The sequence below is a fragment of the Symphalangus syndactylus genome, chromosome 18, assembly GCF_028878055.3.
Source record: "Symphalangus syndactylus isolate Jambi chromosome 18, NHGRI_mSymSyn1-v2.1_pri, whole genome shotgun sequence".
NCBI lineage: Eukaryota > Metazoa > Chordata > Mammalia > Primates > Hylobatidae > Symphalangus > Symphalangus syndactylus.
In genome coordinates, this window is record NC_072440.2 from 67,621,378 (window position 1) to 67,643,316 (window position 21,939).

At 47.2% G+C, this 21,939-nt stretch overlaps 1 protein-coding gene across 4 annotated transcripts in view; it reads left to right on the forward strand.

Moving 5' to 3' along the window:
* Window positions 1-21,939, forward strand: part of MORC2 (MORC family CW-type zinc finger 2) — a 43,401-nt gene that overhangs the window by 16,286 nt on the left and 5,176 nt on the right. For all 4 annotated transcript variants that reach the window (XM_055254042.2, XM_055254043.2, XM_063623537.1 and 1 more), the window contains exons 4-24: window positions 3,342-3,410; window positions 3,952-4,042; window positions 7,348-7,456; window positions 11,464-11,623; window positions 11,733-11,844; window positions 12,177-12,302; window positions 12,898-12,977; window positions 13,697-13,779; window positions 14,034-14,119; window positions 15,533-15,673; window positions 15,769-15,923; window positions 16,027-16,155; window positions 16,699-16,804; window positions 17,125-17,257; window positions 18,424-18,498; window positions 18,585-18,965; window positions 19,556-19,687; window positions 20,193-20,247; window positions 20,686-20,827; window positions 20,947-21,171; window positions 21,264-21,357. In XM_055254042.2, coding sequence (XP_055110017.1) covers window positions 3,342-3,410; window positions 3,952-4,042; window positions 7,348-7,456; window positions 11,464-11,623; window positions 11,733-11,844; window positions 12,177-12,302; window positions 12,898-12,977; window positions 13,697-13,779; window positions 14,034-14,119; window positions 15,533-15,673; window positions 15,769-15,923; window positions 16,027-16,155; window positions 16,699-16,804; window positions 17,125-17,257; window positions 18,424-18,498; window positions 18,585-18,965; window positions 19,556-19,687; window positions 20,193-20,247; window positions 20,686-20,827; window positions 20,947-21,171; window positions 21,264-21,357 — 2,684 coding nt within the window. The remainder of the gene's footprint in view (window positions 1-3,341; window positions 3,411-3,951; window positions 4,043-7,347; window positions 7,457-11,463; window positions 11,624-11,732; window positions 11,845-12,176; window positions 12,303-12,897; window positions 12,978-13,696; window positions 13,780-14,033; window positions 14,120-15,532; window positions 15,674-15,768; window positions 15,924-16,026; window positions 16,156-16,698; window positions 16,805-17,124; window positions 17,258-18,423; window positions 18,499-18,584; window positions 18,966-19,555; window positions 19,688-20,192; window positions 20,248-20,685; window positions 20,828-20,946; window positions 21,172-21,263; window positions 21,358-21,939) is intronic.

Consider the following 21,939-nt stretch of genomic DNA (forward strand, 5'->3'; position numbering starts at 1 on the left):
GGATTATTATTATAGACCATAATATGCCTGTCATAAGCAGACTGTTTTTGTTGACTTTCTTGACCTTCTGGGGTAGGTAGTGCCACCTCCTTGGAAGAAAGATCCTTTTTGTGATGCAAGGGCAATGATTAACACATGGAAAATTGGAGCAAATGAAACTGCAATTAATACTGCTCAAACAGATTGCAGAGTATGATGAAGAACTTAGATGTCATTTTATTACAGCCTCTCCTAGGGACACCATTATTTTATCACCTTTGACTTTTGGATGTATAGCTCCATTTGACATCTTTTGTCTTTTCCTGCTTTCTTTCTTTCTTCTTCCCAGTGGGAGTTAGATGAGGAATGTCTGGCTTGGAGAAGCCAGACTTGGCCATTCTGGGAGATGTGCAGACTTTCAGATTGGCTCTGACAGTCTTACAGAGCTGTTCCCAGGATATGAAGCACAGCTGCAAAGCAGGCAGTTCAGCTTTGCCTTCTCTGTCCTAACTTTCAAGATGTGTGATGGGAGGCAGGGAACATACAACCCCCAGCTGCTTAGACTTTTCATCCAGAAGCGTCCCCCTCCTTTATCTTTGGAGGCTTCAGATATCACTCAGTTGACTGATTAAATATCAGGTGATAGGAATCTATCTCTATGGTGGAATATATGAGGAGATAGTTTTGAGCAAGGACGCCTTCAAGTTCTTGCTTGCTCTAGTTTAGTGCTTCTCAAAGGGTGGCCCACCCACAGATGTTGTCAGTATCATGTTGGAACTTGTTAGAAATGCGAATGCCCCACCTCAGACCTACCCAGACTATCCAGGGGGAGCCCAGAATCTATTTTCACAAGCTCTTTGGATAATTCTTACCCATACTACATTTTGCTCTAGCCAATACTTTTCTAAGCTTCCTTCAGCTTAAACCCTCCTGTCCTTTACTTCCTAGCTTATCTGCTGCAGGCAGTAGAATCCATTAGATGTAAGCTCCATGAAGACAGTGATCCCATCTGTACTGTTCACTGCTCTTGTCCTCATCATAACCAGGCACAGAAGAGCTGATCACTAAGTAGTTATTAAATAAACAAGTGATTGGCATAAGCATTAGAACAAGGTGAAGAGACCACACTGTCTGTTTACAAAGTTGAAGAAGTCAATGCTCTCTTAGTCTTTCTTGACCCTGAGGCAGTATTGCATGTGACCATGGACCTAGACACTACTAGCCATTTATAGGCTGTCAGTTACTATGTAGCCAGGAGGATCCTCCCAGTGTCATCTCTTACCCTTTAAACTACACGAAAAAGCTTTGAAATGAAGTCCTGGAGCCAGAAAAAGATGCCAGCCCCACTGTTAATTGATGATTGTATGCTAAAGCAGCCTGAGAGTTCTGTCCTAACACAAGGGCCTAGAAAGTAACTTATTAGGCAGTGTCCAAAGAATGCCAGTAGTTCTTGGGGAGTTTTCAGAGGTGCTTGGCTTGAATCAATTTCTAGATCCCAAAGCAGAGCCGTCATGCACATTTTGTGGCTGTAGTGTACAGCAAATGGCTCTTGGCTAGGTTTAGAATGCTACTTTTACCATTCTCTGTACCTGACCCAGTTTGAGTCTCCATATGACACTTGGCTTCCTCCAGATGGAAATTTTGAAGCCTTTTTGGACTTTTATTGTACTTATTCTTGATTGCCTCATCTCATTTGGATTCCCCAGACTCTTGATTAGAGGCACTGCCACCAGGAGAAATTTTATCTAACCAGTAGTACTTCCAGGAAGATCCTCACCTTGTACTTTCAAGAAGCACTTGTAATTAATGTTCAGCTTCCTGAACGCTGAGTGATACTCAAAAATCTCTGTGGTTTATAGCCTTACTGATTCTCCAGGCTGAGGCAGGAGTGTCATTTGAACCTGGGAGGCAGAGGTTGCAGTGAGCCGAGATCGCACTGTTGCACTCCAGCCTGGGCAACAGAGTGAGACTCCATCTCAAAAAAAAAAAAAAAAAAATTAGCATTTTAATTTACATTAATAAGTCTATTTAACAGAGGGCAGTCCCTACTCACTTGAATTTTTAGCCTGAAGAAAGGACAAAGAACATTTAAAACAGATTTCTCAGCTTAGATAGTTGTACAAAATTGGTTAACTGAAGCTTGGCGGGGATTCAAAAATCTTCAGGGACCAGGCTCTAGAGCAGCCTTGGGCTTGCCCTTGTAGTACCTTCCACAGACCTCTTTCCTCTTAGAAATACTACCTTTATCCCTGTGCCAGTCAGTAGACTGAATGGCATCTATATGGGAAGTTGGCTTGCTTGGCTTGTGTGGGTCTCCTGTCTATACCTCTGCCTTACATCCTTCTCTTCTTCGTGTCTACCAACTTCCTTGATTCCAAGGCTGGTTTCTCTTTTGCTCACCTAGTCTTCATCATTGAGTCAAAAGGCAGCTTGGAAGCTAGTATAGCCTGTTTCCATATTCGGGAATCGCTTCTCCATTGACCATGACCTGCTTGGACCCAGACCACTTTCAGTTAACCACTTGCTGCCGCAGAAGACAACTGCTGAGAGAAGAGGTTCTTTTCACTGGAATGGCAGCCATAGTTTGTTGTGTTCCTTTTCTGTTGGCCAGGAAACCCCACCACAGCTGCTGTGCATCTTATTGTCAAAGGACCATTCCTTCTTCCCATCAGGCAGGTCCAGCTAGGAACGAGGCACCTCCACACTGTACCATGTGCCTTCTCACTATTGGGTCGGGGAGCCCATTCAAGGACCATAGCTAGCAGGGGATATGACAGTAAATGCAGATAGCCCAGAATGCCAGTCAGCCTGGGGATGATCATGTATAGACACAGTACTTCATCTTTTAGATAGCAGCTTCCACTGCTGTGCCCATACCATGTCTGGTTTCATCACTTTGAAGGCTACCCCAGACTTAATTCACAAAGGAGGCATCCTGTTGAGTTTGAGCAGTATTGATAAAGTACGGTGTGTGGTAGTTGGAGTACTTTAGTGCTTGGGGTCTATGGCATAGGGCAGAAGTGATAGTAATCCAGGTGGAGCGAGCAGAAGGATAGGATGATTGAGTTATGTGTGAGGTATGTGCATATTCAGTGGTGGTGGGTATGATTAGGTGCTGGACCAGATATTCCTGACTTCATAGGTTCTCCCAAGCATTGTCATGAACTAGAAAACATTGGAGAACCTTGGATGGGAATTTGCAACCTCAAGGACCCTGAAGTTTAATTCACACCAGCATAGAAAGCTTAGGCTTGACCTGACCTTTTTGGACCAAGCTTCACATTGATCTGCCTTCTGATCATAGGCATGTTGCTACCCTCTGGTGGGTAACGGCCCAGTAATGGCAGCTGCTTCTTTTACAGAAAGACGAGAGGACCTTCGAGGAGGATTTATGCTTTGCTTTTTGGATGATGGAGCAGGAATGGATCCAAGTAAGTGATGAGATTATTGTTTTGTGGGGTGGGGGGTAGGCGGGTGCGATGTAACCATTTTTACAAAATACTTATTATGTGAACTTGTTTTTCTGTTGCCTCCAATGTTATGTCTAGAAGATCTACCTGGGGAGTAAGAAGTCTGTTGCAACATCTCAGGCTTAATTCTACTAATGTATTTGCCAGGTCTTGTCCTAACATGGGAGATAGGATCTGAAAGGCAATCTTAAGTCAATCAGATTACCTGTCTCTTGGCATTGTATTTATCAGCTTGCACAACATTCTCGAGCTGGACCTACAGAGGCCTCCCCTAGCTGTCTTACCACATTCTGGGAATAGAACATAGGTCACAGTGATGGAGGTACCGACAGGCCAGGCAAAGCTGTGCCTCCATGTGCTTCATGGTGGTGAATTTCCTTGGAGAGAGGTTTTCAGCAGATACACACCCCTGCTTGGATTTAACAAGGCTCAGACCTTTGACTTTGAGGACCCTGGGAAAGAAATGCAAACTTTTCACTTTCTCTTGTGTCTGCCCTTTCAGGTGATGCTGCCAGTGTGATCCAGTTTGGGAAGTCGGCCAAGCGAACACCTGAGTCTACTCAGATTGGGCAGTACGGGAATGGGTTAAAATCGTAGGTATATTAGAAGCTTGTCACAGGGCTCAAACAAAATCCAGCAATGCTGTCCTGCTGCTCTTGGATGAAAACTTTCCTTCTCCTTGTCCCTCTATTGACTATAATTCTGGAACTGGAAGAAAGTCAGAAAGTGGTGGTTTTTGGAGTAGCTTACCAGCTGTTCCCAGCTGAGTTTGCTCCACAAATTGAAGAGTATGAACATCCAAAAACAGGGCAGGAGAGGCTGTACGTTTCTCTTGGCACAGTGCTCTAGAACTGCACCTCTCCTGTTGAAAATTCTTATTTTTACCCTGTGGTCAAGGATGTGAGTGACTCTCTTATGGTGTTCGGATGTATCTGAGATGATGAAGGGGTCGCCTTACTGTGCAGCAGTGTTCCCTGAGCACCTGCTGCATGTCATGCTTTGTGCCAGGCACTGGGGATCCAGGGTAAGGAAGAGAGATGTGAGCCCGCCGTCCCAGAGGATGCTGAATGTACTGCAAGGCCCTTATAGCAGGGACCTACCTAATGTCTTCAAATCCCATGGGACTTTTTCTTAGCCTTGGTTCCCACTTGGTTAGTGTTTGGAATGTGTTGTTCTGGTTTTGAGTGAAGCCCCAAGAGAAAGGTTTCTATTTCTGAAACGCTCACTTCCAGCTGTACATACCTTTGGATGGAATAAGATTTAGTGGAATTGGAGTTTGTGCAAATGGAATTGTGAGTCACGTTTCCAGTCTTGTCGTGGAAACGTGTTGTTTTGTTTGAGAGAGGGTGGTGGTTTGATCAGTCAGCAGCATCAGTTGGGCCTTGCGTGCAGTGTGCTTTGGGCGTATGGAGAAGAAAGAGAGTACTTCTGAAGAAATCAGGACCTGGTATCTGGACTTTGTGATTTGTCTTTCAGGGCAGGAACCAAATGGTAATAACAGACGCTTACCATGTGCCAGGCACACGAATGATCTCATTTAATCCTCATGATAGCCCTATGAGGTTGTAGGTACTATTATTCTCATTTTCAGATGAAGAAATTGAGGTTTATAAGGGTGAAGTTACTTTCCCAAAGGCATAAAAATGCCTATGTGTAGAGCACTAGGGTAGGAACCAGGTCTTTCTGACTGCAAAATGGAACTGCTGTGCATTTCACTTAAATGACAAGCTAAGGTTCAAATCTCACTTCAGCTACTACGTCTCTAAGCCTCAGCTTCCTCCTTTGTAAATTGAGATGATAATGCATACCAAGTCGGTTAAGGATTACATGCTATCATTGCTGTGAGAGCCTGGTTTCTGCCTTTATTTCTCCTCCTTTGATGTTTCCATGGCAGATTGCTGGCCTGATTCAGTGGATCTGGGTAGGGGCTAGGAGTCTGTTTTTCACAGATGAAATGAATCACCTGTAATCATATGATTCTGATGCAGGTTATCTAAATCCCCCAAAACTGAGGTCTCCTAGAATCAGGGGAAGCCTTGACTTTTCATCTAGATTGTAGGTCAGCCTCCTCCTACCTGGTTCTGTCAGTTCTGTGGCCTCAGGCAAGCCATTTCACCTCTCTGAATGTCTGTTTCTTGATGGCCTCAGGCAAGCCATTTCACCTCCTTGAATGTCTGTTTCTTACTCTAGAAAATGGGGTTCTAACCTCTGACATTGTTCTTTGCAGAGTGAGGTTCAGAAGCAAATGAAATGTGACTCTCAAAGTGGTTAGCAGACTGGGAAGGAAAGCATATAGAAGTTGAGTGTTATTAGCATATTTCAGTGGAAGACTTTTGTGAAGGTCCCATTGAGATGGAGCCATCTAGTGTTCAGAGTAGACAGTAAAATCATCTTGAAACCAGTTCAGAAGTTGAATTAAGTTTCAGGAGAAGGTGATTTGTGGGGAGAATAGGGCTGAGAAGCAAGGAAGCCAGTAGAGAAGTGATATTTGGGGCTTTTGCTATTCAGAGGCTAAAGTCAGAATCAAAGACAGAAGGAAGATAGAGGCACAAAGTGAGAGTTTTTGCCAAATTAGGGCAAGGGCATGCTTTGACAGAAGGCAAGATAACGTGCCTTACTTGCTCCCCGTACGCTTTAGGGAAGGAGGAGGAGGTGGTGTGTGAAATTGTCAGGGCAAGGAGCATTGCCAGCACTTTGGGTACTGGAGGAGGAGAACTAGGACTTGGCAGCCCCCAGGGTATCTTTGAATAGTGTCCTGGGAGTTTTCCTGAGTGTTTGGGGAAATGGGGCATGACATTCATTTGTGTGCTTGGCATGCCAGTCTGGTTTGTATTGGTACACAGAAGAGAGTAATGAGGCTTTCCACCTCCATCATCTCCCTGGGGTGTTATAAAGACTAATGAGATAATAGCCATAAAACTCCAGAAGCTGCTGGAAGAAAGGAGCTGAACAGCCCCATTGTTCAGAGGGCAGTCCCCCTGCTGGTGCTTCACGCTTCTGCCCTGCCCCACATTGCCTGGAAAGGCCTGTCCCTGCCTGCTCCTTAGCCGGCTTAACGTGGCCAGAGGAAGGAAGCAGTTGATTCCATTCAGACTTTTGCCTTTTGGAAATCAGCCTCAAGGCACAGTTCCCAGAAACCACTTGCGTCCAAAAGCAGGGAGCTGCCTGTGTCATAATGAGCTTGAGGTGGCAAAACAATTCTGGGACAGGAGATGGCTCCAGTTATTGGACATGAGCTAATCACAGGCATCCTTGAATCCTGTGGTCAAGAATTATATTTTATTAGCCCCTCCGTATTGCTGTGCCTTGGGTTCATACTGGTGTTTTCTCGGGCTTGTGAGTATAGGCACTGGGCTTTTCACTTGACAGTGCTGCTGCCGTTTCATGAATGGAGGGAGTTTGTGTCAGCTGAGAAAGGACACGGTGGGAACTGGGTGTGGTCAGCATGGAAGATGACGTGTTGAGGGTACCAGCTACTAAAGTCTGTTGGTGGTACAGTCAGAGGGCACAGCACCTCTCATGTGGCTGGGATGAACCAAGAGCTCAAAGACAGCAGGGTTACTCTTTAGCATTGTGGGGGGAGTGAGACTAACCTGGGGCTGGTGGTCTGCCATGAGCCCGCCCTAGGAGGGTGGTGAGAGAACCCTGTATGGTGTGGTTGAGAACATTTTAAGTAAAGACTAAGGAGTTACAGGCCTGTGGAAAAGCAGAGGAAGGAGTGTTGGGGGATGGAGAGGGAACAAGGGCTGTGGAACTCAGCACACAGTCCTGGGACCTGGGGAGGCATTTAGGAGAGCCCTCCAACAGCACTTTCAATCATGTCCAGAGTGGATTGATTTCTTTTGCAGATGAGCTTTTGACTTCCTGGGAGAACAAAATATTTCTGCTTCCTTTTCAGGGGCTCAATGCGCATTGGGAAGGATTTTATCCTGTTCACCAAGAAGGAAGACACCATGACCTGCCTCTTCCTGTCTCGCACCTTTCATGAGGAAGAGGGCATTGATGAAGTAGGTCCCATCTTCATGGTCTGAATCACCAGTCCCCATTTCCTGAGTCTGCCCAGGCAGTTTTCATAGGTTGTTTGCAATGCTAGACTCTCTGGGGTTGCAGGATTGGAGCACATCCCCCCTAATTGTTACGCAGTTAGCTGGCTGGATGAATTGGTTGAGGGGTTAAGGTAGATAACTTTAATGTGAGAGGAAGCAAAATCTCAGAGCACTTCAGAGAACAACTGTTTCTGAGAATGAGACTGTCAAGTGGCAGGAATTAAGAGTTGGATTTGCAGCTCCTCTAGATCTGCCACTTGAATTCCATCTTGGGGGGAGTGTTACCATGGAGCATTGTTTTATCAGGGGGAGTATTTTGGGCTTCCCTGATCATGGTGTCTTTCCTATTTGATGGTGATTTTGTGGAATGTGCTATGAGCTCATTTTCCTTTTGAGGAAATGTGTTACTCTATGTCAGAAACTATGACTCAGATACCTAGAGAAAGCCTGGGCAGGTAGTAAAGCAAGTGAGTGTATGGAAAACAGGAAAATAGAGCTGATGCTCTGGATCTCACCTTGGGAGTGGCTGCTACACAGCCCCAGTGATTATTGCTATGCTGGAAGGAAGGACTAATGAATTCAGAATATTCTGAGTTTAAATCATTTTAGTAATTGACTGTGTAAGCTAAACACACATTTGGCTGATTCTCCTTGTGGCTCAGATATCTGCAGAGCTGTTTCTGGTGAAGTCTGTGCCCCCTGATTATGGGGGATCCAGGGCAGCTCTGTGGACTACCCAGCCTCAGACTGGACTCTTATCTCCTTTCCTATGTAAGACATGGAGGCCAGGACTTGAAAGAAGGGGGCTAAGAGGTTCTGTAGAAAGAAATCCACAACTTCCACAGAAGCAGGTAATTGAATTCAAACTTACAATTTAATTCATCTGTGTTGATTAGCTGTGATTAAATTTGTTCTGGTTCTGTTTAGATCTGAGACTTAATTATAGCAAACTTGTTCAGGTAGGGAATGGTAGGCCTTCCATCATTACATAGCAAGCCAGTGGGTTTGTTTGCCTTTTTGGTGTGGTATGTGAGTTCATTCTGCATACTTGAGTGAGAGAAGCATGGCAGCTGGAAAGAGCAGGCTTTTAGGAGAAGTAGGATAGGAAAATATAGCCTGGGTTGGGGTTTTCAGGAATGTTTCCTGATACAGGACTGAGGATGGTGACGGGGGTATAGAAGTCAGTAGAAGCAGCCTGCTTAAGGCCCTGAGGGCTGTGGGAGGGGACTTGGCTGCAGGGCCACCTGGAGAAAGGTGGTGGTCTTTGGAGATCAGAGAGGGCCAGGTTAGGCTTGACCTCGGGGCCTTGATGAATGTGTGGGGCTTTATTAAGCAAGGATGTGCCAGTATCAGATTCTTTTAAGAAGGTCCATGTAGCGATTGTGTGGTGATTGGGTTGGAAAGGTTAGGGTGAGTGTTGGAGTGTTCCAGTTGAGAGGCCCAGGCTCTGTAGCTTGGCAGTACTCGCCCAAGGGAGGTGAGATAAATACATGGAGTTTCCATCTCCTTAGGATGTGGGACCCACAGATTTGGTGATTGATTGATTAGTAGAAGGCGAAAGTGAAGGGGGGGGAGTCATGGATGACTCATAGGTTCTGCTGTGGCAGTTGGGGAGTGGGGTCTCGAGTTGGGAAGAATGAAGAGGGAAAGTACGGAGGAGAAGAGTGTAACCTGCTTCTGGACATGCAAAGTGAAGTCTGGGTCTGGCATTTGGGGGAAGTCTGGGACTTCAGGATTCTTGGTAGCAAATGAGGTCACCTAATGGAGAGAATAGAGTGAGAAGAGGACCTGGGACCTAGAGCATGCCAATATGTAAAGGTCAGGGAGAGGAGAAGGGGGCCAAAGGGACAAAGGAGTAACCAGAAAGGTAGGAAGAAAACTGGGCAAGTGTACCATTGAAACTGAAGGAGAAGTATTCCTGAGGGGAGGGATGGGGTGCCCATGGGAGTGAACGCCAATGTTTAAAGTGATACCATTGTCACCTGGGACAGCTGTGAATATTGGGAGGCATAGTGAGGTACAGGTTTATACAACACAAATGGAACTCAGTTCCCATGGTGGAGAGGCTAGGTTGAGATTTTTTCCTTACTTGGTGCTAGAAGGTCGCTATTTTGGATTGTACTCTAGTGCAAACTCAGCCAAGATTTCAAAATAAGATCATTTTCAGCTGAGGAGGAATGTGTCCAGACCAGCCCTAGGGTTGAATACTTGCATCACAAAGCTTCTTAGAAACCAGCAAAATGGGCCGGGCCCGGTGGCTCACGGCTATAATCCCAGCACTTTGGGAGGCTGAGGCGGGCAGATCAAGACCAGCCTGACCAATATGGTGAAACCCCGTCTCTACTAAAAATACAAAAATTAGCTGGGCGTGGCAGTGTACGCCTAGTCCCAGCTACTTGGGAGGATGAGGCAGGAGAATCACTTGAACCGAGGAGGTAGAGGTTGCAGTGAGCCGAGATCGTGCCATTGCACTCCAGCTTGGGCGACAAGAGCAAGACTCCGTCTCAGAAAAAAAAAAAAAAAGAAACCAGCAAAATGTTTCAGAACTCTTAAAGTTTATCACCCCAGCACTTGTTAAGGTTACAGAGTCCCTTTTTCCTAAGGGTTTGAACCCCTGAGGTGCTTAGTCTGGCCTGCTCTGCAGAGGAAATCCTTCAGGCAACCATCTGCAGGGCTCTGCAAGGGCTGCGGCCTCATGACCACGGAGGGAGGAGCCTCTGGGAAAGTGGCATACGAGGTTGGGTTTTTGAAGAAAGAGTAGGATTTTTTTAAAACATCACTTAGACATTATTTAAATTAAATTCCACATAAATGGAAGAGTGTATTGAAATATTGGTGCAGTTCAGAGGACAATTTTAAAGCCAACACCTGTGTTGCCACCATCACAGACTGATGCTAGAAGTGTCCTGTGTGCCCTCGTCAGTCATATTTCTTGTTGTGCCCCTGAAGGAACTGCCTTCAGGTAACTTTTGTGATAATGATTTCCTTCTTTTTCACTATAGTTTGTCACCCTTGTATGCATTCTTAAATAATAGTTTAGTTTTGCCTATTTGTGAATTTTTTAGAAATGGACTCTTACTGTAGGTATTTTTTGTATCCTATTTCATTTAACACTGTGTTTATGTTCATGTTGATGCTAGTAGTGGTTAGTTCATTTGTATCACTACATAGTATTCCATTGTACAGTTTAATTTGGCCGCTCTAGAATGGATATTTGGGTTATTTTTATTTATTTATTTATTTTTGAGATGGAGTCTTGCTCTGTTGCCCAGGCTGGAGTGCAGTGGCACGATCTTAGCTCACTGCAACCTCCGCCTCCCAGGTTCAAGCAATTCTCCCGTCTCAGCCTCCCGCGTAGCTGGGGCTACAGATGCACGCTGCCACGCCCGGCTAATTTTTTGTATTTTAGTAGAGACGGGGATTCACCATGTTGCCCATACTGGTCTCGAACTCCTGAGCTCAGGCAGTCCATCCACCTCGGCCTCCCAAAGTGCTGGGATTACAGGCATGAGCCACTGCACCAGGCCTGGCTTATTTTTGTACATGTTTACTGGTACATATGTACAAAAGTTTCTCCTGGGGTGAGTAGAATTGCTGAGTTTTAGGTTATGTTATGTGTATTTACTGATTCACTAGATAATTGCAAATATATTTTCCCTAGTGGTAAGAGTAGAATTTTTACCAAATTAAGAAAATGACCAGGGACGTCCCAAGCAGGGAACTTCTCATGCAGAGACCCTAAGCACATAAACCAACATATCCTGAAGGAAGTAGTCTTGTGTGGCTGAGTCTTGGGAAGAGGCAGAAGCCCTGAAGCTCACAGAGCCTCTGGTGCCAGGCTGTGGAGCTTGGGCCTCACCTACAGGGCAGTGTGGAGCTACTGTGGGGAAGGACAAGAGAGATGCAGATTTGGGAGGAAGGCTGTTCTGGGGCTTCTCTTAAAGTGCCTGCTCATGTTTACTCCACAGGTGATAGTCCCACTGCCCACCTGGAATGCTCAGACCCGGGAACCTGTCACAGACAATGTAGAGAAATTTGCCATTGAGACAGAACTCATCTACAAGTACTCTCCCTTCCGCACTGAGGAGGAAGTGATGACCCAATTTATGAAGATTCCTGGGGACAGCGGTAAGTAGGCCTTGAGCCTGTAGCCCCTAGAATCTGGGAGCTCCAGAATCACAAGTAGTGTGGGGGTGGGCCAGGGGATCTGGCAGGACAAAAGATTTCTGTTTCTTAGGAACATTGGTGATCATCTTCAATCTCAAACTCATGGATAACGGAGAGCCAGAACTAGACATAATCTCAAATCCAAGAGATATCCAGATGGCAGAGACGTCCCCGGAGGGCACGTGAGTGTGGCTGGGAAGGGAGGGAGGCCCTGGAACTGGCGTTTGTGCTGTCAGGAGGTGGCTTCAGGGAAAGAAGGGAGAGCACATTCATTGCCCACTGTTCTGTGGTAGGGTAGTATGTAGGGCCAGGTCAGTTGCCTGTGGGGTACCTGTGCTGAGGACGTGAGAGGGGCGGGATGTGGTGCTCACACTAAGGGAGCACCAGTTCAGGGCAGCAGGAGAAGTCAGTACCTAACATGGAAAGGTGGAGAGCCTGCAGAGAGGATGTTGTGCCCTTGGTCAGGCCTGTTGTGGAGCAGGTGACAGCACTTCTCTGTTTTTGCCCTCTCCAGGAAGCCAGAGCGGCGCTCGTTCCGTGCCTATGCCGCTGTGCTCTATATTGATCCCCGGATGAGGATCTTCATCCATGGGCACAAGGTGCAGACCAAGAGGCTGTCTTGCTGCCTGTACAAGCCCAGGTAGGGGCCAGTGCACCTTGGCCTGCTGTCTCCCGTGGGTCAAGGATGTGGCCACGTTTCTCTGGGGCATTGTAGAAGGGATGCTGTATAAGAGGCTCTGGCAGTGCTGACTATGTTTGGGGCTTTAAGTTGCCTGTGATTGGTCACAGGGTCAGTTCTGGGTCCTAGGGAAGGGACAGATCAGCTGTGGAGGTGGCTGGCTAAGCTCATTGAGTGTGTGTGCCTCTGTGACAGGGAGGGTGCCCTGCCTGGCTCAGTGAGCTGTCTGAGTCTCTTGGCTTTAGGGCCAAGGGGCCTTTAGACACTATATAGGAAAGCAGTGGGCTTGGCTTACTCCTGAGGTTTGTTTCTGCTGTGGGATGAATGACACCCCTGGTGAATGGTGAGGTTGCTTATCAAAGACAGCAGGAGGCTAAGGGCAAGTGGAATAAGGAATTGCATCTTTTTGCTGAGCTGAGCTTGGATTTGTCTCATCGCGAGGGGCCAGGACAGCACAGCTTGGGAGGAGGCAGGAAGGCAGGGTGCTTCCTGTGCTTGGGTGTGCCACCTGCCCCACTGGTGCGTGGGCCATCAGCTTGCTTTTTCTACTGATCAGGATGTACAAGTACACATCAAGCCGTTTCAAGACCCGTGCGGAGCAGGAGGTGAAGAAAGCAGAGCATGTAGCAAGGATTGGTAATGCCACTCGGGGTGCAGGAGTTGGGGGGTGTGCTTCTGGGGTATGCTGCTTGTGGGCAAAGTGGGGTTCCAGGAAAAGGCTGAGTCCACACCTCAGGGACAAGGCTGGTCTCCTGAAGCATAGTTCAGTTCCTTTGCAGCCCCTTTCACTACATGCCAACTCCCTCAGCATTTCTTCTTTCTACCCTCCACTTTCTCTTCTTCTGCCATTTATAGGGCCTAAAAGTGTCAACTCTTTGGCTTATCCCAATTGAAGAATCCCACTCAGTTCTCTGGTGCAAATACTTGTGAAATTGCTTTTCCTGACTTCAGGGCAAACATCTCAAGGGCTCTCTTGCTGTTCAGGGCTTCTCAGGGTTTCTCGGCTGCTTGTTGGAGAGTGATTGGCTGAAGACTTCTTTAGCTTCCAGCTCATGCTGAGCGTTTAACTGGTTGCCTTAGGTTTTTTTTTTTTTTTTTTTTTTAAACCTGTTCTGGTTCATTTGTAAAGTTTCCTTGGGGCCTCCATGGTAGGTTTGAATGCCAGGTTTTCCTTCTGCAACTGAGTGCCGTCCAGGCACAGAGGCTGCCCTCACGTTGTTCACCAGCCATAGCTCCCCTCACTCTTCTTTTCCTTGGTGGTGTACACACTTCGTGTCCAGTACTGTGGATCCAGGAGGGATGACCAAGAGTTTTGAACCTTTGCATTCCTTACCACGTTCTCTTCTGGATTTCAGCTGAAGAGAAGGCGCGGGAGGCAGAGAGCAAAGCTCGGACATTAGAAGTACGCCTAGGTGGAGACCTCACGCGGGACTCCAGGGTAAGGTCCCGGCCCAGGCGGCTTTTCTCCAGCGTTTCTGGCATTAGGAGCCCATATCCCATGAGCCTGGTCAAGTAAAACACATCTTTTGCGTTTGTCCCCAGTGAGGGCCGTTTTCTGTAGAGATAAGTAAATTTCCAGGTGTGGTTTTACATCTTTGGGATAAATTGAGAAGTTTTAGATGTAATGTTTCAATATTCCCTGCTGTGGCCTAGAGTGCCTCCTCCCCTCACCTGATGTCAATGTGTGTGCAGGTGATGTTGCGACAGGTCCAGAACACAGCCATCACTCTGCGCAGAGAAGCTGATGTCAAGAAGAGGATCAAGGAGGCCAAGCAGCGGTGAGTGCCAGGCCTGTCCTTGGAGCTTTTAAACTGACGTAGCTTTTGGACTGATTATTGACAGGTTGCTATTCTGTCACCAAGACTGCTTTGTTTTAATGCCAAATGCTTGTCAAATGCCCCCTGTAGGAGGGAAGTCTTAATCTGAGCTCTCAGCCCTTTTTTGAGTCATAAAGACAGGGCAGGGCTGACAACCTCGGCTCGAGCACCAAAACCATCCTTTGGCACTGTCTTACCTTTTCTTCCCTTTTTCTTTCTTTTCATTTAAAGGATGTATAAAATGCTCATTGTATAAAACTTGAAAAATATAAAATATTTAAGGAGTAACATTTTTAAACTCCCTTATACTTCTACCACCTGGTGATACTACCCTATTTTTTATGTTACGTATATATTTTTTCATACTCATTTTCTCCTCAGTGGTTACGTATGTAGAATAATGCTGGAGATTGACTGTTGTATACTTTTACATTTAGAACCAGCATTTGTCCTGGATCATTAAGTTACCTGCTTATCCCACCTCCATGTTTGGATCCACTTTGGACTCTGTGGCTTGATTTACTGTTTTGCCTCTTGTTGGCCTCCTTGGCACAGGCATGGGTTTCAGGTTTTTTCTCTCCAAGTCAGTCCACTCCTCATCCATCTGCTTTTCAGCTCTAAGATTTTATTGATAGTAATCACATGATGGTGTCTTCTTGCACATGCTTCTTATTATTGTGAATTTTTGCCTTTTAAAATAATAATAATTGGCTGGGCATGGTGGCTCATGCCTGTAATCCCAGCACTTTGGGAGGCCAAGGTGGGTGGATCACGAGGTCAGGAGATGGAGACCATCCTGGCTAACACAGTGAAACCCTGTCTCTACTAAAAATACAAAAACTTAGCCGGGCGTGTTGGCGGGCGCCTGTAGTCCCAGCTACTCAGGAGGCTGAGGCAGGAGAATAGTGTGAATGCAGGGGGTGGAGCTTGCAGTGAGCAGAGATCGCACAACTGCACTCTAGCCTGGCGACAGAGCGAGACTAAAAAAAAAAAATTATAATAATTTGTCTCAAAAAAAAATTATAATAATTTACTATCACACTAGTGGAATTTTGGGGAAGATATGACAATAACCTGGTGTTTATTCCACCATATAATTGTCTTTGCACAGATTTGCAGCAGCTTCATAATAAACCATTCATATTTAAACCCATCCCTGTTGCCAAAAAGCCACACTCATGTTTTTGATTAGGGATGCTTCGAGTTGGTGCCCAGTGCATGTCCATATCAAGTCTAACAGGTTACACATCAAATAGAGATACAAAACTTTTGGCTTAACATGTCTCAAGTTTAAGCTTAAGCTTAACACATCTTAAACACTATGGTGCTTGTGTGCCGATGTGTAGATCTGCTTGAAATTTTTTGTCTTCTTAGAGCACTTAAAGAACCTAAGGAACTGAATTTTGTTTTTGGGGTCAACATTGAACACCGGGATCTGGATGGCATGTTCATCTACAACTGTAGCCGGCTGATCAAAATGTATGAGAAAGTGGGCCCACAGCTGGAAGGGGGCATGTGAGTACTACCCACAGAGAGCTGTCTAGCCTAGGATAGTTGGCAGGAGGGTGTTGCCAGTGGGGTGACAGAGCTTGTTCTCTTTCTCCCTGTAGGGCATGCGGCGGGGTTGTTGGGGTTGTTGATGTGCCCTACCTAGTCCTGGAGCCTACACACAACAAACAGGACTTTGCTGATGCCAAGGAGTACCGGCACCTGCTCCGAGCAATGGGGGAGCACCTGGCGCAGTATTGGAAGGACATTGCCATCGGTAATGGGGCTGGGCTGCTGGGCCTCTGCCTTTTCTCTTCACCTGAATGTAGGGAGAGAGAGAGGCAGGCTCCTAACATGATGTATTGGTGTTTGCTCTCCAGCCCAGCGGGGAATCATCAAGTTCTGGGATGAGTTTGGCTACCTCTCTGCCAACTGGAACCAGCCCCCATCCAGTGAGCTGCGTTACAAACGCCGGAGAGCTATGGAAATCCCCACCACCATCCAGTGTGGTGAGTTGGGTGGTTGGACCCCCCGACTCATTTCCATCAGCCCACAAGCCTCTTTTCTCTATCTTCCTGCCAGCCTCCTGACTTGACTGACATTCATGGACTTACAGTCCCCTAGGGATCCAAGTCTGTTTGATGATGGCCCTGTGAGCTCAGTCTTGAGGCTTTGCTGAGTTTCACCTGTCCCTCTAGAGTGAGAAAGAAGGTCATCTGTCCTCCCAGGCCTCTCCAGCTGCAGCCAGGCCAGGCTCACTTGGTTTGGTACCACATGGTTTCTGGTGTGCGTGGATGACTGAGCCAGGATCTTGATAAAGAAGGGAGAGGTGCTGGGGGTGTTAAGAGTCCACCATATTAAGTTTCCATCCTTCCTGGAATCAGTGTCCCTGAGAAGAATTAGCATTCTCTAAGGATAGGCAGAGTTGGAGCCCGAGTGAAGATCTTTGCCTACAAAGTCTGGAGCATCATTGTGGTAGGCCTGTGAAGAGCCCGGATTATTACAGAGTTGGTGGGGGTGGCTGATATGTGGGGTTTTTTTGTTCTCTGCAGATCTGTGTCTGAAATGGAGAACCCTCCCCTTCCAGCTGAGTTCTGTGGAAAAAGATTACCCTGACACCTGGGTTTGCTCCATGAACCCTGATCCTGAACAGGACCGGTGAGCACATTCTCTAACAAGGGGATTGTGGGTACTTTTCTCCCCTGCCCCTCACTGTTCTCTCTACTCTCAGGATAAATAACTCACTGTGTTTCTTGAGGTCAGTGCACATACCTTACATCTCTGTCTTGCCGCACCTAATAGCTGCCCAAGAAGTAAAAATAGGTGTATGTCCTGCAGTGTATATGATTAATTCTGTGCATTGGGAACTCTGAGGTGGTTGCTCTTGTGACAGACAGTGTAGACTGGCTGAAGAGAAAGGTCCTTGCCCAGCTTGGGGCTCTGTTTGCCACGACCTCTGTAGTACATTCTCTCTACAGGTGTGAGGCTTCTGAACAAAAGCAGAAGGTTCCCCTGGGAACATTCAGAAAGGACATGAAGACACAGGAAGAGAAGCAGAAACAACTGACAGAGAAAATTCGCCAGCAGCAGGAGAAGCTGGAGGCCCTTCAGGTACGTGGGTCATGGTCACTGGGCAAAGTCAGCCTGTGTCAGGGCTTTGCCTGGGATAGGAAACTTCAGTAGCTTTCCTGTTCCCTCAGGCTCAGTTTTACCCTCCATTCACCCACATGTGTTTGCCAAAGCTTTCCAACCCCAACCTCCAGGTCCACGTGTACTGTTTGCCAACAGTGTTATTTTAAGAATAACACCTTGCTTATTCTTAAGAAAAAATGCTTACATACTTCAAAGTGGTCCAATTCATTTAGAATGTATAAAACTCTAGAAAATAAAAATTCTGCCTTAGAGGTAACCATCATTAACCATACATCCTTCCAACTTGTCATGAACTCATGAATACCTACACATAATACACATACATTTTTTAATAGAAATAGGGAGATAATACCATATATATGTTTTATATTAATACACACACATACACATAATTGTTTTGATGACTTTCTAGAAGTGAAATTAAAGGACTTAAAAGGTCCATTGTAAAATTCTATGGCTTTTTGAAACTATTTCTAAAGTACCCTCCAGAGATGTGTTAATTTCTATTATTTACCAGCAGTATATGAGAGCATTATTTTTAAATGTTGTTGCAAATTTCATAGGCAAAGATGCATGTTTTATAATTTAATTTCTTTAATATTTCTAAGATTGCATAATTTTTCATGTGTCCACTTTTATTCCTTTTAAATTGCTTATTCACTTAACATTTTTATTTTTTGTATTTTTTTTCTAGATATGTCTGTGATATCAGCTGTTTATCATATTTAGTACAAAACCATTTCCCTTTTTGGCTTCTGTGTCTGTGCAGATGTGCTCTCACTAACCCATGATGTTTTATGCATGCCTCCCTCTGGCTTCATCCAAGTTTTCCCTATCCATCGGACCCTTTCTACCTTTTTGGGTTCCTTTTATAGGAATTTAGTCCATTGACACTTTTTGCCAGTCTCTCAGTTGCTGGATTAATCACACAATTTCCTGTAATTTGCTGATAGTTGAGTATTTATGTATTTTGTGTCTCCCCAATGAGAACGGGAGGTTTGTAAGAGTAGGACTATGGCTCGGGTTTTCTATTTTGTTTGTCCCCGGTTCCAGACACTATCCAAGAAGTTTGCTGAAGTATACTAAAATATGCAAACAACTTCATCATGATGTTTGCCTTGCAGAAAACCACACCCATCCGCTCCCAAGCAGACCTGAAGAAATTGCCCTTGGAAGTGACCACCAGACCTTCCACTGAGGTGAAGTCCAGGGGCCTGGGAAGGGCTTTTCCTCAGGTGTCTCATGCTAGAGTCAGTGTTCTCACTCTCTGTGGGCCTTTTTTTAGGAACCTGTGCGTAGACCTCAGCGTCCTCGGTCGCCCCCTTTACCTGCTGTGATCAGGAATGCCCCCAGCAGACCCCCTTCTCTGCCAACTCCTAGACCAGCCAGCCAGCCCCGAAAGGCTCCTGTCATCAGCAGTACACCAAAGCCCCCTGCTTTGGCAGCCCGGGAGGAGGCCAGCACATCCAGGCTGCTTCAGCCACCTGAGGCACCCCGAAAGCCTGCCAACACTCTTGTCAAGACTGCATCCCGACCTGCCCCTCTGGTGCAGCAACTGTCCCCATCTTTACTGCCCAACTCCAAGAGCCCTCGGGAGGTTCCTTCTCCCAAAGTCATCAAGACTCCAGTGGTGAAGAAGACAGAGCCATCCATCAAACTCTCCCCGGTGAGATGCTTGTCCTCCTTAATCCCCCAGCCCAGTGTCAGTAGTGTAGGAATGGAATTGTGCAGTGTCACAGCTGTACTGGGGGAGCCTTGGGAAGATATGGAATCTAAAGCTTTGCTGCTGCCCCTGAGGAGGGGAAGCCTTGATAGCTGAATGGACTTGTTCAGGGCCAGACAGCACATTGGTTGCCTGTATAGCGAGCTCTTCACTGTTCCCTCCGAGTTTTGGTCTGCCACAAGCTTCAGTCACTTCCACTGGCTCTCGAAGTATGGGCTTAGGTCAGTCATCTGGTGACAGATAGCCTGAGTGGGCTGCGGCAGTGGTGGGTGGTTCTTGGGGAGGGGACAGCTAGCTGGCCAGGCAGAGTAAAGTGGGAAGGGAATTGAGAAGCTTCTCCTATGACAGCTTTGAGCAAAGATCCTCATGGCGCCGGGGCCAGTGGGTTGCCTGTGTACATTCCAAGTAATGTGAGGCAGGGATTGCAGGGAGTACAGCTCCTCTTGGAACGGCTCCTTTAGGCTAGATGAAATCTTCCTGCTCCTTAGAGGCTGAACAGGGCCCCTCACATCCTCACGCTCCTCTTGTTCTAGGCTACCCCTAGTCGGAAGCGGAGTGTCGCAGTTTCTGATGAGGAAGAAGTTGAGGAAGAAGCTGAGAGGAGGAAGGAGAGGTGCAAGCGGGGCAGATTTGTTGTGAAGGAGGAAAAGAAGGACTCGAATGAGGTAAGTGGTTGAGGTGAGGTTCTCAAAGCCTCCCTCTCTAGGGCCTGCAGCCCCCACCAGCAGTCTGCATCCCCCATCAGCAGTCTACACCACCCACCAGCAGTCTACACCCCCCACTAGCAGTCGCACCAGCTCTGTTTATATTCGTGTCATGAGCCTTCCAGAAGCCTAGTGATCTCTCAAAGACTGTCAGTTACACAAGTGACTAAACATGGTGCCAGGTAGGGTCTTGAGTGAGACTGGCTTCTGGCTTAACCACAGGCCTGAAGTCACACAGATGTACATCAGTGAGGCTTGAAACACATGTCCCTTGCCTAATGTCTTGTTCATAAAGGTAGCAGAAGGGTAGGTACCTTGGACAGTGTGGCTCTCAGTGGAGCTTGGTGATTTAAACTGTAGCACAGGAAGTCATGAAGATGATGGCTGATGACCCCGGGTGGCCAGTAAGGCACAAGTCTGCTCTTGGGGCACTGGGGATGCCTCTAATAGACTGCTTTCCACGCAGCTCTCAGACAGTGCTGGGGAAGAGGACTCGGCTGACCTCAAGAGAGCTCAGAAAGGTGAGCTGGGGGAGTGACTTGGCAGCCTGTGGGGGGTGGTGGGAGTGGGAGTGGAAGTGGAGCCCCTTACCAGCAGCAGTTTACCAAAGGCTCATGGAATCTGTCCTGGGTCTGGGCTCTTGTGCAGCAGTGGATACAAGTCTAATCCCAAGCAGAATTCTGAAGGGATCACCCCTTTGTGGTTATTTTTTAACACTAATTCCTTGATGTTCACTCCTGGTGGTCACTTGTTCTCCTGCTCTTTGGCACCCTCATAACAGATGGGGGAAGGAGAGCATGGTGGCTGGTCCCTGATCTCTGTGTCCCTGGTGTAGTGGGGGCAAGCACCTAAGTGTTTCTGTCCTCCAAACCCTGGGGACTGCCTTTCTCAATGTGGCCCAGGCCAAGTGAGGGACTCTAGGCTAGTTTTCTGACTCGCACCTCTGTCTACATTGTCAGATAAAGGGCTGCACGTGGAGGTGCGTGTGAACAGGGAGTGGTACACAGGCCGTGTCACAGCCGTGGAGGTGGGCAAGCATGTGGTGCGGTGGAAGGTGAAGTTTGACTACGTGCCCACAGACACAACACCAAGAGACCGCTGGTAATGCCCCAATCAGGGAGGAGCAGTGGTTCCTCGAAGGAGGTATCCCCAGCCTCCCTGCCAGCAGCCCATCCTGGGAGCCCGGGTCAGACATGACATAAGCTGTGTGTCTTCTGCAGGGTGGAGAAAGGCAGTGAGGATGTGCGGCTGATGAAACCCCCTTCTCCGGAACATCAGAGCCTTGATATGCAACAGGAGGGCGGGGAGGAGGAGGTGGTCCCTGTGGCCCAGCAGGCCATAGCTGTGGCAGAGCCCTCCACTTCCGAATGCCTCCGCATTGAGCCTGATACCACTGCCCTGAGCACCAATCACGAGACCATCGACCTGCTCGTCCAGATCCTCCGGTACATGTGTCTTTTGTCTTCCCACCCCAGGGCCAGCAGCAGCTCTCTGCCTGCTCCATGCCATTCTGAATTACCGTCCCTGCCTTCTTTAGGAATTGTTTACGGTACTTCCTGCCTCCAAGTTTCCCCATCTCCAAGAAGCAGCTGAGTGCTATGAATTCAGATGAGCTAATATCTTTTCCTCTGGTGAGTCTGGCCTGACCTTCGATTCCACACTCTTCATTCCCCACCCCTCCCCCTGCATTTGTTGTAACTGCTGTGATTATGATTGTTATGCTTGTTGCAGTTGCTACCTCTCAACTGTGTGCTCCATCTCAGCCAGGCTCTCTCCTGCTGAAAGAAGAGGAGACTTTATGGTGTGGGAAAAAAATTGGCTTAGCTGGATATGACTCTGGTGTGCAGAAAGCCAACCCCTTCCCACCACAGGTGCTAGGAGTTGAGTCATCCCTTAGGGATAGCAGGTGTAGTTTGACATTTTATGACAAGCATACCCTCTTTCTTCTGCCCCAGCAGAGGGAGTAAACCTGTCCCAGGCAACATTGAAGAGCTGAGGCTCAAAGTGCGTAGAACTTGACTCTCAGAAGGAGGTATAGAGAAGCTTGTGATGTGTGGACATAAGCACTGGGTCTTACTTAACCCAGCAAATGCGGAAGGGGTGCCTTGCCCAAGCAGGTGTCTGCTGGACCTCATAGTGAGCAGCAAAAGAGAGTCTTGCCTTCAAGAGGCTCAAAATTCAGTAGAGACTGAGTTGTTACCAGGTAGCTGGAC